The sequence below is a fragment of the Meles meles genome, chromosome 11, assembly GCF_922984935.1.
Source record: "Meles meles chromosome 11, mMelMel3.1 paternal haplotype, whole genome shotgun sequence".
In the NCBI taxonomy this organism is placed as follows: domain Eukaryota; kingdom Metazoa; phylum Chordata; class Mammalia; order Carnivora; family Mustelidae; genus Meles; species Meles meles.
In genome coordinates, this window is record NC_060076.1 from 13881629 (window position 1) to 13901426 (window position 19798).

At 42.8% G+C, this 19798-nt stretch overlaps 1 protein-coding gene across 2 annotated transcripts in view; it reads left to right on the top strand.

Moving 5' to 3' along the window:
• The window catches only part of FBXW2 (F-box and WD repeat domain containing 2), a 30819-nt gene extending 20875 nt beyond the window's left edge, over positions 1 to 9944 (top strand). For both annotated transcript variants that reach the window (XM_046022355.1, XM_046022356.1), the window contains one exon: positions 2937 to 9944. In XM_046022355.1, coding sequence (XP_045878311.1) covers positions 2937 to 3225 — 289 coding nt within the window. In that variant the 3' untranslated portion in view covers positions 3226 to 9944. The remainder of the gene's footprint in view (positions 1 to 2936) is intronic.
• Positions 9945 to 19798: the final 9854 nt, after the last annotated feature.

Sequence of the window (19798 nt, forward strand, 5' to 3'; positions counted from 1 at the left end):
TTTTATTTATTAGAGAGAGAGAGCATGAGCTGGGTGAGGGGGAGAGGGAAAAGCAGACTCCTGCTTGAGCAGTGTGCCTGATGCAGAGCTCGATTCCAGGACTCCAGGATCGTGACCTGAGCTGAAGGCAGACGCTTAACCACTTGAGCCACCCAGGCATGCTGTGTTGTTTTGTTTTCAATTAAGACTTGGATGGGAGGGATGGAGAGGTAGGGTGGAATAGAGGTATCATCCTCTTGTTAATGCTTTGAGTTTCTAAGGGTTTTAATTTGATACTGCATCTGCCTTTCTCATGTATGTATTTTACTCACTCTGAGTGGCATGTACAGAGTCCAGAGGCCCAGATGAAAGTTGTGTTAATTTAGGGATTCGGATACAATCCCTTTGAGCAATAAAGCTGCAGAATTGTTTGCTGCTAAAAAGTGTTAGATTCAGATTTCTTGGAAGGGGGCCGTTTTATCTCTTGCCTCCTCCCCACCTGCCACAACACAAATAAACCGGCCTCTTTTGAAATCTTAGTGCAACTCCTTTGGCCTCAGTTGCTAAGATCAGATAGGGCCGCTTATGCCTTGAAGCTAACTGAGAAGAAGCAAAGCACAAATGGTAGCATGTTGCTCAATAAATCTACGCTATGACGCAATCTCTGGAGCTGAGTTCTCTTAGTACAGCAAGCAGGGTTATTTAAGTTCAAGGGCCCAGACTACAGGGCAGGGATGTCTGTTTACAGTTCTAAAGTAACCAGAGTTAAAGGGGCTGCGAGCCTGTCAGGACCTGCATTCTCTGCAACATACATGTGCTTCAGTCTTTGGAGTCGGCGCATCTTCACCAGGCTTAAGTCCTATCCCCAGCCACCCAGTTATCGAAGCTTCTGGTTATTTCCTGCTTTGCGTTGGTGATGTGGGGCTTACTAGACTTTCTTGCTGTTTTTCCCAGTTTCCTTTGGATTTGCTTTGTAGGCATTTTCATTTGCCTGTGTTCATTGCACCACGGCTGCATTCATTATGTGCTGCAGATAGTTACTGAGCACTGCCTGTGTCTTAGGCATGGGGATCTACACTGGGAGCCTGCAGAAATACTCACCACACTGGTGGAAATTACTAACCCACAGGAGGGAAGATTGATATTAAATAGCTAATTACCTAGACATGTTGTCATGGTTGGGCTAAGGGCCACACTGTGTGGAGTAAGTACTTTAAGACCCCACATAGTTGAGGAATAAGGGAAAGCTTCTTTGAAGAAGAGGTTTGGGCTTAGCTCTGAGGGACGAGTATCTGCATTAACCCGGCAGTGGGCGTGCAGTAAGGACATTGGAGACCAAGAAACCAGTCCGTTCAAAGGCCCTAAGACTGAAGGAGCCTGGTGCTGGAGATGTGCGAGCAGTAGAGAGCCCTCAAAGGGTTTAAAGTTAAATGAGGTGGTAATAGGATTAGATTTTAAGGTGAGATTAACTGATTGAAAGGGGCCAAGAGTAGATGTGGTAAGACCTATTGGAATTATCGGCAGTCGTGCAGGCAAAAGATGACATCTTGGATCAGAGTCTGGCAATTTAGATAATAGTGAATAAAGTAGGAGAAAATGTAAGAGGTAAAATCAATAGATGATGGTGATTGAATTTGTGGCTTGAATAAGGAGGAGAGTTGGATGGTTGCCATGTTTCCTAGCTTGAGTAACTGGGTGAAGGAGCAAGCCAGGAAGTAAGAAGGAGAAACAGGTTTGGCCAGCAAGTTTGGTTTGGGACAGAGTGAGTGTGAGGGACAGGTCTTCCTCATGACAAAAATCCCCTCCCTTTCTAAGGTCAGGGGAAATCTGCTTCGCTGCAACTCTTCCTTGGACCTAGTTCTCTATTCTAGAGCTCATCATGTCTGGCCTCACACATCCTTCATTTCGCATTTACAGGTGGTGATCAGCTATAGTTTCCCTGTCCCTGCAGATTCTGTTTCCCTCTCAGCTGCTCTCCTTCACCTTTTCCCTATTTGTCCTGGTTACCAGGCCCTGCCCTTTCTGGTTGACCTCTTGGACAGTAGTGTCCTTGCTGACACTCAAGTTAATTGACCTCTCACAGAGCTCAAACCTATTTTCCCAGAGCAGAATTTGCATATCCTTCACTCATAGCTCTTTTCTTAGTGCCTCCAAATGATCTAAGCATGCTCACAAAAGACTTAAGTGTGCAGACAACAGACTATGCTTTTTGTTTTTCATTTATGCTGCTGATTGGCTGGATCGCTCCCACTCTGTGCCTTTGTCATCAGCATTTAGGGAAGGTGAAGGCTGTCTGTCCTCCCACTCCCTGAGTTTTCTCTAACAACTTCTGAAGCATTTATTATTAATGTTTCTGGATTATTTAGAAAAACTTTAATCTTTCAGCTTCTGATGTTTTTATAGTTTGCTACCTGCTGAATAGAGTAGCACGTGAGTCCCTTGGTTTCCAGTCTTTATTCCAGGCTTTAAGAGGCTGATGGTATTCTAGGATTTGATGAATCCATCTTTTTACCTGGTCATAAGAGTGATTGCACCCCAGTTCTTACTGATAACTGACGAGTTATGAATCCTTAGGCAAAGTATGTACCTCAACTAGACTTCAGTCTTCACTTCTTGGAAATGAGATGTTAAGTGAGACAATCTGGGTGGGCATTTTGTGCTTCCATAAATGTTCATCAGATGCTGCCTTTCTCCTTACATGCCTATGTTACCATGTCATTGTGAAGGGTTCTTCCCCCTGCCCTTTCTTAAGGAAGCTCTCTTCTTCTTCTTTTAGGTCCCGTGTCTGCTGAGCTTCTTAAGGAAGCTCTCTTCTTTTTTATGTAAAACTTTCATTTAACTGTCTAAATTTTCTTGAATTTTGCATTGTTTTTCTGCGTCTCCAGAAAAGATTACAGCGGCAGAAACAGAAGTAATATTGCCTTCTGGTTCATGTCTCCTAACTCTTGTCTTTGTAGGGTCATCAAGACTCCTGAGATAGCAAACTTGGCCTTACTTGGCTTTGGAGATATCTTTGCCCTGCTGTTTGACAACCGCTACCTGTACATCATGGACTTGCGGACAGAGAGCCTGATTAGCCGCTGGCCTCTGCCAGAGTACCGAAAATCAAAGAGAGGCTCGAGCTTTCTGGCAGGCGAAGCGTCCTGGCTCAATGGATTGGATGGGCACAATGACACGGGCTTGGTGTTTGCCACCAGCATGCCTGACCACAGTATTCACCTGGTGTTGTGGAAGGAGCACGGCTGACGCCACGAGCTGACCACCGCTGACTGACTTTGGGTGCCAGGGCTGCGGGTTTTCAGTGGAACCTTTCTGGCAGCCGACTGCATGAACCAAAGTTCTCACCTTACGGTATCATCGCGCAGTGCACAATCATTTATCTGTGTTTGCCAGGGGGCCAGGGCTGGGGCGGGGGAGGGCTTGTTTTCTTGACACACAGCACAGCATGCTAATGACTTCATTTGTACTTAGTTACGTTGGTCAGTATAAGAGAATGCATTTGGGGTTCATCTTTCTCGAATATTCGTTTTTAGTAAAGAAGGTTAAATGGTTCATTAATCTGCTAATTGGTTACCTATAAAAACACATTCAGTCTATTAAAGCTTCTTATTATCGCCTTTTTTTCCTTTTGAAGTTGAAGCAAAGGTGCTATGATGTTGTTCCAGCAACTTCTCTCACATGGGGCTTAGCTTTTATAACCACCAGTGTTATAAAGACAGCTGAGTCCTGTGACATTCAAAAACTCTTCACCAAATACCAGTTCTAAAGAAAGTCTGTCTTCCAGGGCAAATCAAGTTCTATAAATTGATTGTTCACAACACATTCTAAACTCTAGCACTTGGCAGAGTCAAGGTTGGCTATGTCTGAGGTATAAGGGAGTTCTGGAGTTTTTGTTCCCATGTGGAACAAGCTGGTCCTGGATCCCTGCCACCTGGGTGAGTGCACAGAGGTGATGGGATACAGTAGAAAGAGCACTGAGCAGGAAGGTTGAAGACCAGCTCTATTACCTAGCATCCCTGCGGCCTCAGTGTATCACTTCCCTAGGCCCCATTTTCCTTGTCTGTGTAGCCACGATTGTTAAGCTGAATGATTTCTAAGGTTTTGGTCCCGTGTCTGCTGAGGTGTGGGCACAAGTTGGTATTTCAGTTTTGTCTGATTCATTGTTTTCATTTAGGTTGAAGATATTTAAATATTTAAATGAAATCATAGAAATCATTGGTACAAAGTTATTATCTGTAAGGAAACCAGATATATGAAAAGGATGGATAAAGGAGGAATGTAGAAAATAATAACAAATTCCACCTAGAAAATGTTAGCAACTGGATGAAATGCTAAGGAGGATTGTGGTTCTTTAGACAGAATGGGCAGTCTTAGACACCTGAACCTGACTTTTCTTGCTCCTTTGCCTCTAACCTGATGTGTGGCTTTAGGCAGATTAACTTTCTATCCCTCGACCCTTTAAAATGAAGGAATTGCCCTAGATTGGGGTTCACAAACTCCAGTGCCCTTGGCAGCCATGTACATGATGTAAATGATTGGAGTGTGCTAGACAGGGTTGTGCTGAATCATGGAAAGCTTGTCTAATGGGAAGTTACTCAGCTCTTAAGTGTTAGGTAGAAGTGAGCCCAGTGGAGGCAGGTCTTGTGATTTTCTTCAGGAGGAAGTGGAAATCCAGATTTTTATTTGAAATCTCCTGATTTGTAAAATGTTGACAGCTAATTGAGGGTAGTTTAAAATACAGTGAGCTAAACAAAGTATGTCTGCGAGCTGCCAGTTTGTATCTTCCACCTTCTCATTCTTGTAAAGTTAGGTAACTCTGGGATCGGGAGTGGGAATGTTTTAGCATAATTGTCACGGACATGAAGGGGAGAGTAGAGGGAGCCAGCCCGAGGACAATTCAGCTGTTTCCCATTGTGTTACAGGAAGTGAGGGGGCTTATTTCATCTGCACACCAGCAGGAAGTAGTTTGAAGATGGACACACAAACTGGAACCTCAGTTGTAGCCTCTGCCTGGGGGTATGGGTGACTCATTCTTGCTGGCATGGATATAAAGCTTATCCACTTCACAGGTGGGCAGAGGGCTTGCTGGCAAAGCTGAGAAGGAAGCCAACCCTGGTGGGGACCCTGCTGTTCCAGAATCTGCAGTAGCACAGAGCCTGGCCGGACCTCTGAATGCCGTGGAGTTAATACTCTAGAGAATCGGTGTTCGGTCTCAAGGACAGGTGTACTTCATATTCCTGTAGACTCTAAGGAGATTAGGCAAAAGAATAAGTATCTTCTCCATCCCTGAAGTCCATCTCACAGTCAGTTGTGTTCCTGAGCTCCGCTTGGGCTTCTCAAGAAATGGACCAGGAATTGCGGCTGGAGTCCATTTTGGAGGCGCCTCAGGAGACGTGGGGCAAGGAGGAGGGTGGATGCCTTTTTCCTCTACCTCTGGCCTGAACAGATCTCTGAGATCACTGATCTGATGACCATCCCTGTTCCCACCTCACCTCCAGATACATCCAGCATTTCACAGGGCAAGTAATTATAGTTATTTGTGGGAATTTTTTTTTTTTTTTTTTTTTTTTTTTTAATGACAAACCTGGAACTTGTGTGACACGTCCCATTTCAGTTTTCAGTGGACACCGAAGTTACCCTCCGGGTGGTAGCATGGTACGGCTGATGTTAACAGCAGTGCTGGAGGCAGTGGCTGGAGACCTAACTTTGATTTCCTCCTCACAGAGGCCTTCATTTCACCTGAGCATTTTATTTAAAAGCTTTATAGATGCTGGGTTTATTCATAAAGTGCCAGCTTTTATAAAAATGAAAAACTAATGCATCCTTTAGAGAATAAAGCCAAGTGGAGGGTCAGTGAGAGAAGTGGTAGGGGAGAGCCAAAGCTGGAGTGGTGTTGTTCCCTTGCATTGCATGAGGGGGCTGCCCTTCCGCACGCAGTTACTTCTGCTTCCTTAGCTCAGAGGGGAGGAAATTGCCTTTTACTCTTTTTTGGTGAATATTCTCATTTCTGAAAAATTCGTAAGTCATGAGCAGAAGAGACCCCATCCTTTTTTGATGAGCGTTGGATTTCTTGAGTGAAGTTGTGTGGTGGAAACGAAGGGCCCCTCTCCTCGCAGGTGCATAAAAGGCGGAGAAACAACTTCGGGCTCCGGGGTGAGGGTGGGGGTCTAGGAGAGATGAGTGATGGGACATTTTCGCATTCCAAAGGGTGGTAATTTCCTCCAGCCCCATTATTTGAAGTAATAAGTCAAATTTGTCAAAACTGGCTCTGAGCTGACCTTTAGACCTATGGGTGAAATAGGAAGAAAGACTTCTTTTCAGGGGTGGGGTTAGATGTTGAAAAGTTCCACAGGAAGGTACATAGCTTTGGATAGCTTTTCATAAGTGGAAGGTAGGGGACTGTTGCTATTAAATTTTAAGGATTGTACTTCATTTTTCATGGTTAAAAGAAGACCATTCTGGCCACTACAGACACTTATTAAATTGTGAATGAGGAGTGTGTAATCACTCTAGTGTTTGTTCTCAGGAGAGGGATGATTGCTCTGCATTTTAGAAAACGGGGAAAAGAAATATTTTTGGAAACAGTATTATTTTAGACATGAAGTTGTTTGTTAGGTTAGGCATTTTGACCTAGCAGAAGTAGCTAACGATGGTGGAGCTGGGCTTTAAAACATTGCCTTGGCCAAACCCACCCAGCTCCCTGCGGCTGTGGCTGTGTGCCCTGGCTTCTTGGGAACCTCGCGGTGAATCTTCCATCATCACTCTGCCAGTCTCTGGGCCTCCTCCTCTTGTGGGCCGAGGTGGCCTGCAAGTGCCTTTCTCAATAGGGAAGTGTGCAGAATCAGATCACTGTTCTAGGATGCAGTCTGGGGCAGGGCATATGGTCACCTTTGCCTTTAGGGACAGAGTTCGTCGGGGTAGGGGAGAAACTCTTTAGGTCTGTCCCATTGATGCAGCCTTCCTGGTTATGCTGGTGCTTGCTAAGATATTTTTAAGACCACCAAGCCTGTTTTGAGAATTCTGCAGTCCCCAGCTGGAGTGTCTGATGGAAAGAGCAGGTTAGCATTTTTGATAGAAATGCCCACTAGCCATCTCTGGTAGTGTCTGATAACAGGGTCCCTTATTCGTGACTACTCTAGGAAAGTGAAGGTTTTTCCCATAATAAATCCTCCAATGGAGTCCTGGGTCATCGTTGCACCACTCCCTAGGCAGGCGGAATGGTCATGCTCAGTGCAGATGGACGTTTGCGGTCAGGCGGTTTCAGTGTGTTTCCAGTCTTCCCTACAACACAGAACTGTGGTTGCTTCAAATCCGTATCACAGTCCTGAGGAATGAGACCCCACTGGATTATTACAGTTTAAAGAACCCAACTACTTCTGCTCTTCATGAATGTGCTCAGATTAAAATGTTTTTGCGTATTTAAACCTGGAAAATCATGAGTTCAGATGACGAAGCTCACAGTTATTCTGTGTTCCCTCTATTCACATTGCGAACAGACGAATTTCACTAATTTAGACTTAGTGCTCTTGAGGAGAACGCTCAGGTTGAGAAAGGCTGGTCTCACCAATCCAGCGTCTATGGCAATGTGGTAAACATGTCTCAGCTCACATTTCACTAATTTGATGTATGTTGTGATCTAGGGAAAGAGGTAAAGTTTATCTGAAGTGTCTGGGGGGCGTGGGGAGAAGGGAGTCTAAGATAGTAGAGCAAATGTGGGACAAGATGTCTCTATAAAATGAGAAGTTATTTTCATGCATCCCGGAAGCGTTCTACCATGGGTGATTGTGCTGACTATAAATCATTGATATCTATACATTAAGGCAGGTCCTCTCAATTAGGCAACATTTGGTTAGTCAAGTCCAAGTTATTGTTTGTACTTGAAAGTAATAAAGCTGCATTTCCTTAAAAATATATTCTGTAGTGAAGACTATTTTCTCACCTTCTTTCCCCAGTGAATTCAGATGGGACTTTGCGAGAGCAGTTGCATTTTAGAATGTTTTTAGAAGTGGAACTGCCTCTCGTGTGAGCTGAAGCAGCTCTATGCCTTTACTGTTCCTGCGTGCTCTAGAATGTAAACCCAACTTCATAACAATTTCTGAATGAGATCCAAGAGGAAAACACTACACTGAAAAGGCAGATGCAAGGAAAGGATTCTGGCGACCCCCATGAGTAGATGCAAATTGGGCAGGGGCAAGGGGAAGAGTGCCATTAATGCAGGTTCCAGATTTGGGGATTGTCTTCCTGCCTCCTCTACTCAATCCCCTAGTTGGTTGATTCGTAATTTAAATTTGTAGGGCTCCTTGTTGTTCACCAAGCATGGTCCTGTACTTTTGATCCCCAGCAGTACCGTCATAGGCAGATTGTCACTTCTGTTACACAGAGGAGCAGATTGAGGCTTGGAAAATGGCCAATTGCTTAGAAGAACAGTGAGTGATGAGGTTGGGGCCCAGAGTTTTAGCCTCCACAGACCCAGATCCTCGATTACCACCCCCAATCCTTGTTTCCCTTCCCATTCTCTGCCTACTTCAAGTCTCTTCCATCCAAACCTGGACAGCTCCCCTCCTCCTTGGCCACTTGTGTGTGCCTTTCAAGCTGTTGGCACCTGCCTCTAGGGCATTTCACCAGCCACTCCTTTGAGTGCGTGGCCCCTGTTGAAACAACTGCAGTGACTTCCTATTACCAACAGGGGGTGTCTAGATTTATTAACCTATCCATAACCGAGTTCCGACTCATTTCTTTAAGAGTTCTTGCTCTTTCTTTTCCTGACTTTGCTCTTTGGGTCTCCTCCCGTCCTCATGGAAAAGCCCCCAAGTTCCTTGTTACCACTCCTAGAGCCAGACTTTAGGATCCCATTGCCCTCCCACTAGCTTTCAAGCCTCCGATGATCGACATTGCCCACTCAGCCTGACTCAGCATTTTTGCCTGAGGTAGTTAGACGTGCAGTCTGTTGGCAGTTCGTCACTTTGTACCTTTTCCAGATGGCAGACCATCAACTTTCACCTTTGATCCATAAACTTTTCAAAATTCAGGTGAACACCTTACCTCCCCAGCAACACTGTTTAAGGTCGAATCATTACATGATGCTCGGTAGGTTCTTGGGAAGATATTTTAGTAAGTTCATGGATCATCTTAGGGGCTACATTAACTGGAAGAAACATAACTTTTGAGTATCCGAACACTGAAGCAAAATGAAAGACCAGTGACACACAGCTCTTCCTCCTAGATTCCCCTGTTCTGGATATCGTATAAACATCTAAATTGTTATGAGAACATTTGGGCGCAATGTTTGATGATCACTCTGATTAGACATGAGTTGTCTTTACCAGTGGGATGTACCTGTTCTTTGCATTTGAACCACGTGTTCTGCTCTCATTGTGGTAAAGGTCATCTAACAATAAGACAGATTTATAGAGGAAATTCCCCAGAGATCCTATATCGTAACAATTTTTAATATTCTAATCCTTATGCACCTAAGTATAGATTTATATGGTGACAAATCTTTGTGTTTTCTTGTGCTGTCAAAAATGTGCTCTCTTTTCAGTTATCATAATACTTTGTAATATTCTTTTATTATCATAATTTGCTAAGCTGTTCCTATTTTGGTGGGTGATTAGGTACCTTCCAGTTTTGCTTTTAGACAATGCTACAGAGGACTTCTTTGTGCATATTTTCTTAGAATAAGTTCCCAGTAGAAGACTCACAAGTAAAAGCAGAGAATTCTTTCTTAACACTTTTGTCACTGACAGGGAAGAGTGCATAAAGCACACAGTTTATTGAACAGATGCAAATGAACACCTAAGGACTGTCACAGTCAAGAAGGATCATTTTTGGCTCCCCAGAAACTTCCTCTATGTGGGAAGGAACATTTCATGGCCTTTGTATCATAATTACCATATGGCTTTCCAAAGGGGTTACAGGGATTTATTTTGTCACCTTGCTGGATTAAATACAATGTTTCACCACAACACCATCAGTTTTGAGTGTTTTTTTAAAATGAACTATAAGAGATATTTACGCATCCGTCAGTGTTGCTTTTCATACCACTTGAAACGTGCATCCGTTTCCCAGTGCTGATTTCTGCAAAGCCATTATAAATTACCAAGGAGGTATTTGGTTAAAAAAATAAATCATAAATCATACTGTCCAAATGAATCAACTCTTGTTGTTGGACAAAGAATTTAACGGTATTTACCTGGTAATTCTGATGTTGACTGGAAAACATCACAGATGTATTGCCATTATTTTCTTTTACATTGATGTAACCTACATAGTTTGCAGAATTTTATAAAGTCATTCCTTATGGTACCAGTTAGTTTACTGGGAAGTTTGAGTGGTTATTTTGAATACGTGTGCCAATTTAGTTTATATAAAGAGGGCATCTCAAGCTTGCTTTAATTGACATTTCTTGTCTTTATGTGAAGACAGAAAACAGATTTTTTTTACTCTATGTGTCATTCTTTGTGCTTCTTTTTAATTCTGTCTGCATCTTTCACCCATTTACTTTTATTACATTTTCAAATACTTGGACAACATTGTTTAAGATGAATTAGGGTCACAAATAAAATTTCACTAATCTAGGCATCACTAATTTAGAAATAATAATTAAACCCAAGGCATGTGTTGAAAGCAAACCTATCAACAATCACTATTAACATTCCAGTAATTAATGTGATAGGTCACAAATATGCATGGTCTCTCTCTCTCTCTTTTTTTTTAAGATTTTATTTATTTATTTGACAGAGAAGAGAGTACAAGCAGGGGAAGCTGCAGGCAGAGGGAGAAGCAGGCTCCCCACTGAGCCAGGAGCCCGACGTGGGGCTCAATCCCAGGACCCTGAGATCATGATCTGAGTGGAAGGCAGAGGCTTAACCAACTGAGCCACTCAGGCACCCCTGCATCGTCTCTTAAAGTAGGTCTAGTAAGACCCAGAACTGCAGAAGAAAGCTAATCAACAGTACTGGTTATATAGTAAAACTGTATTTTTAATTTTATACTTTACTAATGCGGATGTATCACAGGTGATCAGTAGTATTTAAAGGAAAATAGGGACAATCACAAGCCAAGTTTTTCTTCCAAAATTAACCATAATATGTTTGAAATTTAAAATGGGGGAATTAATCCAAGAGGCAACCAAGTGCAGATACCAAGAACATAGTCATACCAATGTTTTGTTTTTGCTCATGCAGAGTCAGGGAAGAGGTTGTCCGGTGTGCTTTTATATCTCAGGCTTGGTGGGTTCAGAGAGGAGAGTTTTCATCTCTGGGAATTTTAGGAGAGCAGACATACTGAGTTTGGTGTTGAGCACATTCGGCCATGTGAGGTGACTCTTGAACTAGTTGGTCATTCAGGCTTTAAGGGCAGAAAGCTAGAACTCTCTGTGGAGACAGGATCAGAAAAACAAACATTCATGAAGGCTGCATGTCAGGAAGAAAAAAACGGAGAGGTAGAACTAGTAAACAGAGCATTATTTTCTTCATTCCTCCTCTCTCCTACCCCCCACCCCTTTCACAAGACTATGTCTGGAGAACAGGAAATCTCTTAACTCTCTCCTGTGCTCACAGAACCAGTGGAAAGTAAACAACATGGGCATGCATGGATGTGTGGGTGAATGTGCTTTGGATTGATCTACATCGACTTCCTGTAATTCAGAGTTCTCACAGTGTGTTTCCTTCCAGCGTATCAGAATTACCTGGGACTTATTAGAAATGCAAATAACTGGGCCACGCCAAGGCTATTTACTCAGAATCTCTGGCAGGAGCCTGGCAGGTGACAATGCCCATGGAGGTTGAGAACCACCATTAGCTAACCTGTTCTGCCACCTACTGGAATTTATGGGAGTAGCACCTGGCAATGAGTTGACTACATTAATTCTATTGATTTTTTTGCCCTTACAACTTCTCTGAATGGGTTCTAAAACAGGAGTTGCCTTATACTCATTCCCAGTTATTATAGGGCAGGTTATGTCAAGATATCAGCAGGAAGTCTGTGTAAGCCCATCTTTATTGAAGTGCCTTTACTTTCGTACTGAAATGGCTTTTATTACACTCTGGTATAATACACAGCTATTAAATAGTGCTAGGAAAAATAATACACGGGGCAAATGCAAAAATATATGTGAAAAACGGGGTTAAAATGGCCTCCAACATTATTCCAACTAATTAGTTTAAATATGCAGAACAAAATGGAATACGCCAAAGGGTAATTAATAGTGGTTCTGTCTTGGGGATGATACTGTAGGTAAATTTTTTCTATATGCTTTTTAAAAAGTTTTCTAAGTTTTCTATGATGAGTCTGAATTATTTTTAAGAATAATTTTTTAAATGTTTTAAGTTATGTAATACAGCTGTAAGCATCATTTAGCTCAAATTTCTTCTCAGGAAGTATTTATGAAGTCCCCATACCAGACATTGTGCTAGGGCCTGGGGATGCAGAGATGAAATGTGTATGGTCCCTGCTTCCTGGAGCTCTCAGTTCTCTGGGGTGGCATACACACAAAACCCAAGAGGTATAATGAAGGAAGTGCAAGTAAGGGAGAAGCTCTACTTAGGGGTGGTAACCACGGTTTCCCAGAGGAAGTAACTTTCCAGAGAGTTCCCAAACTAAGAGGATTCTAGAGCCAGATACCCTGTAAGTTACCAGCCTTTGTGAGCCGGCTGTAGGATATTCGTGGTTGACTGGATTGTATTACTTCTGGGGGCCTCTGTAGTCAATACAGGAACATAAAAAGACAGTGCTAGAATTTGGAGGCAAAATCATTAAACAACTGAAATTCAATAGAAAAGGAGCAGGTTGTTGGTGGAGGCCTATTTTTTCAATCTCTTTAAATCTGTCCATAAAAAACCCCAAAACCCTCAGTAGCAAAACTAAAAATCCAGACAATACTTACAAGTAGGTCACAAGGTAACCCCATGAGCCCCCAAATATAAGCAGGTGGGGCAAACAAAAAACACCATGAGAAGAGCATTTGCGCAGGAGGAATAGGAAGGAATGAGGTAGTATATGATGGATGTGAGAACAGGAGAACCCAAGATAGGCAACAGGTGATCACTGAAGGGCAGCCCATCTAAAAATGTTGGCTGAAGCTGAGAGAAGTTTTGTCCTCTCCCAAAAAGGGAGTTCATGCGAGGTGGGTTCATGCGAGGACCTGCTGGAAGAGCACCTGGAAGGGCTGGAGCAAGGCAGCCCTTATAAGCTCATGAGACTGCCTGCTCTCTTCTAGGACAGGACTCCATACTGGGGAAAACACCTGGGACTAAAAGAATTGAGCAGGACAGAGACAAAGGGGAGACTATTCCTCTTGAGAGTCTTCGTAGGCAGTGTAGGAACATGTAAGATACTACAAGAATTTGAAGACAAGGAAAAAAAGATGGCCCAGACCCAAGAAAGGGTAAGGACAGAGGCAGGAAGTCCCAGAAAGCAAGCTGCTTTATTTTTAAACTCCACACAAAAGTAACAGAAGAGAGGGCTCTGTGAAGGTTGAAAAATCTTTTCTGAACATAGCCTTAATCCAAAAAGCCAGGAAGGATCATTTCACAATCAAACAAACAATAGAAAAGTATTAAGGCCAAATTCCACCCAAAGTTATGAGCAGAAAAGGGACCAAGAGGAAGCACAATAGCATCCCTATAGACAATGGAAGCACACCAGGGAGATGTGGTTAGAAAGAGACCAAAACCATAACATATTAAAAATGAAAATACACTAATCACATGAAAGAAGACATGAGAAAATTGCATAAATCGAAAATGGAATGAAGAATTAAGAAAATGAGAAATTATTTGAGAAATGAAGACAGGGCGCCTGGGTGGCTCAGTCGGTTAAGTGTCTGCCTTTGGCTCAGGTCATGATCCCAGGGTCCTGGGATTGAGCCCTGGATTGGGCTCCCTGCTCAGCGGGGAGTCTGCTTCTCCCTCTCCCTCTGACTCTCCCTCCTGCTTGTGCTCATGTGCACTCTCTCTCAAGTGAATAAATGAAAAGTCTTTAAAAAGAGAGAGAAATTAAGACTGGAGCACAAGCAGCGTTAAGGACTAAATACAACAGATAGCAAACACCTTAAGAAAAATAGACGGTGACAAAGAAAAATAGAAAGTGATAAAGAAAAATAGAGGGTGATAAAGAAAAAGATGTATAAGTAAAGAGGAGATGAAGAATCGGAGACACAAGATTCGAGAGAAAGTGACCCATCTTTGAGGTGTGCAAAGGAGATCAAACACAGGTAACAGGCTTGAAGAAGAACCCCAAAGCAAGAAGAAACGCTAAAAACTGTAATTCAAGAAAACATTGCATTTAAACAAAAAGGTCAACACTGCATATTGAAAGTATACCGTGTACCTGAAAATACAGACCCAGAGGGACTACCCAAGTAACAAGTGAAGAGAAACGCATCTTAATAAAAGTATTTCAACTCTAAGCGGGAAAAGAGTGATAGAAAAGCACTGGTTGTCAGCCCCACTGAACACCTAGGCATGAAGCATCAACAGCTGCTGAGATCCCAGTGGGAGAAACAACCAGACAGGGGCCTCTTACAGCCTTGCCAAAGGGACCAAACCTGAGTCTGAAGCACTCTCTGAACACTGCTGCTGTTGTACAGGAATACAGAGGACTGAAGACTCGTGTGTGTGCAGGGTGGCCTGGGGGAATGCCCTCTGCGGGAAGCTGCAAGTTCAAAGATTCTGCAACACATACTTTGTAGGAAAATGAAAAAGGACAGAAGAGGAAATCTATAGATTAAAAGAGAGAAAAGACAGGATTTTATAAAAGAGGCAAGGCTCCGAATGTATCTTAACCAGTATATTTTACTCCTGGTAAAGGGGTAAACAAAGGCAGGTATGTCCGCACGATGGAATGCTACTCAACAATAAAAAGGAAAAACTATCAGCACATATGATAACATGCATGCACTTCAGAATTATCACGCTGAGTGAAATCCGCCGCACACAAGAGAAAGCAGGCTCTAAGAGTCTAGTGACATGAAATTCTCAGTGTAAAACTGACTTCTAGTGACAGAAAGCAGATCAGTGGGTTCCGGGGTAGGGGGGAAGGAGGAACCTTTTCAGAGGGGAGGAGATCTTCATTATCTTGATTAGAGCGGTGGCTTCACAGATGGATACTTATGTCAAAACTCATCAAGTCGAATACTTCAAATGCATGCAGCAAATTGTATGTTAATTACCCATCATGAAAGTTGTAAAAAATGACTTCCTGTTTTTTGCTTTATATTTTTACGTTTCTTTCTTCCTACCATCCTTTCTTTCCTTACTCACTTACTTAAAATGCCTTTAGTGTATTTACCATGCATATTCTCAGCCAGTCTGTTCCAGTCATTTTGCTTCAGATGGTTGGATGTCTGTCCTGGTAGATGTTTGTCCTCCTTTTGCTGTGATTGTGCCTCTCAAGTGGCTCATTAGTCTGGTTTGTGAGCACAGGTTCCCTTGAGATATCACTGCTCTGTAATGTTTTGGGGGAAGGGCTGAGGACCAGACTCTAGTCTCTGTCCCCCCCCCCCCCCCCCCCCCGGGTTTAAGGTATGAGGAGGGGTAAGTCCCAGGTCACAGACCCTCAGTTCCCTCCACAATGACTCTTGATCTCTCTGGTTTAATCCCACTCTTCTAAGCGGACTTAATTCCCTGGTCAGGGATTTGTCTTTAAATTCACAGTAAGCGGCAGCTTTGGGAGGAGGCAGTCTCTCTGAGGTGTAATCTCTGGCTCCATTTTCTTTTTCTTTTTGTGGAGGCTTTTTTGCTTTCCTGACAGGCTGACGTGGCCTGCCTGGGCTTCTGGCTTCTCACGGGGAAAAGCAGTCAGTGGTTATCCCAGAACAACACCTGATGAGGCAGTAGCCAGCCTTAAAGTCTTTTCTTTCAGCCTGTCTTCTTTCTGCTCCCTCTATCAACCTCCCCCCACCCCCGTCCCGGCGCTGCAGGGACCCCCTCCCTGCTTCCAAGTGCACACACACCAGTTCCAGACACACTTCTGGCTCCTCAGGGGCCTCTTCTTAGGTGTTGTTTGCAAGCTCCTCAACTCTGTCCTTCCATTTTCCTAAAGACAGAGGGCCCAGTGTAGTTGACCATCTTCATATGGACCCCATAACTTAATTTGCCTGCTTTAAAACCATTTATAGTCTTTGAAGAGGTGGTTTAGGTCTGAACATCTGGTTGTGAACACTGTAAGAACACTAAAGACAAAAAACACTAAAGAACTATAGAAAAGCAGAAAACAGTTTGCTGATTCCAAAGCCAGAAAAAGAAAGAACTTTTAGACATCTTTTGTCAAATAACTTCCGAACTGTATCCATTTGAGTTAGCACTTCAGGGTCAGGAAAGCACTTTCCCTTGTTCTCAGCGAAGTACAAACTGAAATCTAAAGAATTCTAAATATGTTACAAAGTTACCTTAAGCAAGAAATGTTGTATTTAACAGATCCCACTGGCCTCCTGGCTGTGTGTGTACATAAAGATTTTCCTGCTTTGGGTATGTGTAGTGACTTTTCCATTGGCCTAGAACACACTTCTTTCAGATCTCTACTGGTAGTCGTGTTTTTCAGTACTTAGGACTATCCTCAGATTTCCCCTTTCTAGAAATTTCCATGACCACTCTACTCTCAAAATCGCATGCCCAACACCAATCACTTTCAAATTTATTTGCTTTGATTTTCTTTACACACCTAATCCCCAATGAGATTATATGCCTATCAGTTTACTTAATTATCCTCTGTCTTCTCCCATATGAGGCTGGGGGCTTCTCCTCTCTCGTTGCACAACGAGACCAAGGAGATCCCAACACTTAAGATAATATAAAACCTGGTGCACAGTACACCCTCAGTAAATAATTGTTGAGGGAACGAGTAACCCTCTGTGTATTGCTGTTTCTGGCTATTGCTGGGTAATATTCTACTCCGAAATTGAGTGGCTTAAAACAACAGTGATTTGTTATTTCTCACAGTCTAGTAGGTAGACGGCCTGCTGACCTCTCCTGGTGGCCTGTCTGGGTTTGCCTCTCCCACAGGTCGGGGCCTCCTCTCTCTGTGGTCTTTCACCCAGGGCTTCTATTCTCCATGGCAGAAGCCTTCCAAAGGGCAGAGGTAGAAGGAACACCACAAGTTGCTGCCACCAGGTTCTTTTGGTCAAGACAAGTCATGAGGTCAGCCCCAAATTAAGGGGTGAGGAAACAGATACCGCCCCTTGATGGGAAAGGCTACAAAATGTTATGATCTTGTTTTTCCTTCTGTCACGTTGTTCCAAAGCAAATTTCCTAGTTTGTAGACAGCGGAAGAGTTACAAGAATCATCCACCATTGACCGGCATTGACCCAGCAGGCCCTCACTGTTGGTCCAGTGAATGAATGAATGAATGTCAAGGCTGATCCCACCACCCCCTTCAAGGAGACTGCTTCTCTGGACACAGTGGGCTATACTGCCCCCTAGTGGAATTTGAGGATTGAAGGAGGGCTAATTCCTTTCTTGGAAGATTGAATTTTAGGATTCCAGGTTACAGGTTAGGGTACTGGTTCCTAAACTTTAGCATCATTATGGAGTATATAGAGATCTTACTAAGAACAGTAGATTCTGACAGACAATTTCAAAATAAATCTGACAACTGATTAAAAAAAAAAAACAAGAACAGAAGATTCCTGGGACACATCCCAGTAGTTCAGTAAGTCTGGATAGGTCCAAATACACTGAGTCCTAGGCTGTTACTTGGGCTTTGTGATGAGTGGGTGTTGGAGGGAGAAGCTGCCTTGTAGGAAACAGAACCCTAGTTTTGCAAGCAGAGAGACATGCATTGGAAAAACAGCTCTGCCCCTGATGGTCTGTGTCACCCTGGGAGATCCACAGACTCTCAGATTCTCAGGCTTCTCATCTGTAAAATGGGGTTAATGACAACTATCTCATAGGGTTGTTAGGAGATTAGAAATAGTGCCTGGTTATGGCGCATAGCACACCCTAACTCAATAAACAGGGTTAACATTATTGCTCTAATACCACAAACGTACAGTGTATAATAGATGTTCAGCAACTTTTAGCCAAATTTAAATATTGCTTAAGACTACAAGGGCAAGAATCATATCTTTTTTTCAATCGCCACCGATTACCAGGATCTAGGGCATCAAAAATGTCTTATAGCAGGTGCTTAACCAATAGTTTCTCAAGAATGAACGAAGTCCTCATATCCCATCTCTATCAACATGAATGTGTTCGCTGGTTGTACCAGGTGGGTGTGAATGTACACGTGTATACCTGTGCCTGTATGTGTGTGTGCACGTATGTAGTTATTTTATGTCCTCTAAGGACTTCGGGACACATTTTGCTTTGTGTACACTCAACACTGACTAAGCTGCCAATTGTTTTCAGAAGCATTTTTTCGATTGTAGCACCGTGAAAAGAAAACGAACCTTAAAGAACACCTTGGTTCAAATCTCAGATCTGACCAGTCCTACTTTAGGCAGGTCCCTCATCCTCTCTGAGCCTCACTTTCCCTATTGGGGACATAAGGAAGTTTTTGCCACAGTCAAATCTGTTCTAATGCATTAGGATTCTGTATCTGATTGGGAGAACCAGAGTACACAAAGGGTGCCATTTTGTATTTTATTGTTTTTTTATTGAAGATCATCACTGCAAGTCACTTGTTGCTACATTGCCTTCATCATTATCATTTTCACTGACTGTACATTATTCTGTTGAATAACAGAATTTATCTAAACATCTCCTTTATTGTAGACTCTTTAAATAGTTCCAATTTTATGTAACTGTGGAAATTGCTGCAATTAACATCTTTGTCAACATAACTTTTTGCTTTGGTTGGATAATTTCCTCAGGAAACGGGGTAATTTTGACTGCCTCATAGGGAAGACTAGAAGGATGTTGTGGCAACATTTTTTGCATTAGCATTTTGTGTGAACCAAAAATGGGAAAGATCAGATCAGTAGCAAGTGCTTAAATAAACTACATGCCAACCAATCAATGAAATATGATGCAACTAATAAAAAGAACAAGGATTATGGAGCAGTTAGGTGGCTCAGTGAGTTGAGTATCTTGACTCATGGTCTCAGCTCAGGTCTTGATGTCAGGATTGTGAGTTCAAGCCCTGTGTTGGGCTCCATGCTGGGGATTGAGACTACTTAAAAAACAAACAAACAAAAGAACAAGGATTATTCATTATAACCAAAAAGTAGAAACAAGCCAAATGTCCGTCAACTCGTGAATAAGCAAAATGTGATATGATATCCATACAATGGAACATCATTCAACTGTAAAAAGCAATGAAGATTTGAGACATGCTACAACATGGATGAATCTTGAAAACATGCTGACTGAAAGGAGTCAGACACAGGAGGCCTCACATAATAGATTCCATTATATGAAATGTCTAGAATAGGCAAATCTATGGAGACAGAAAATAAGTAGTTATCAAGGGTTGGGAAGGGAAAGGGAAATTCTAACTATTGATCTATACTATTGGTGTAATGGAATTGCTAACAGGAACTAGGATTCTTTGGGGGATGATTAAATTATTCTGGAATTAGTAGTGATGGGTGCACGACCTTGTGAACACACAAAATCCGCTGAATTGTACACTTTGATTTTTTAAAAGATTTTATTTATTTATTTGAGAGACAGCAGGAGAAGTAGGAGGAGCAGAGGCAGAGGGAGAAGCAGACTCCCCACTGAGTGCAGAGCCTAACTTAGGGCTCGATCCCAGGACTCTGAGGTCATGACCTGAGCTGAAGTCAGACGCCTAACTGACTGAGCCACCCAGGAGCCCTGAATTGTACACTTTAAAAGAGTGAACTTGGGGCGCCTGGGTGGCTCAGCGGGTTAAAGC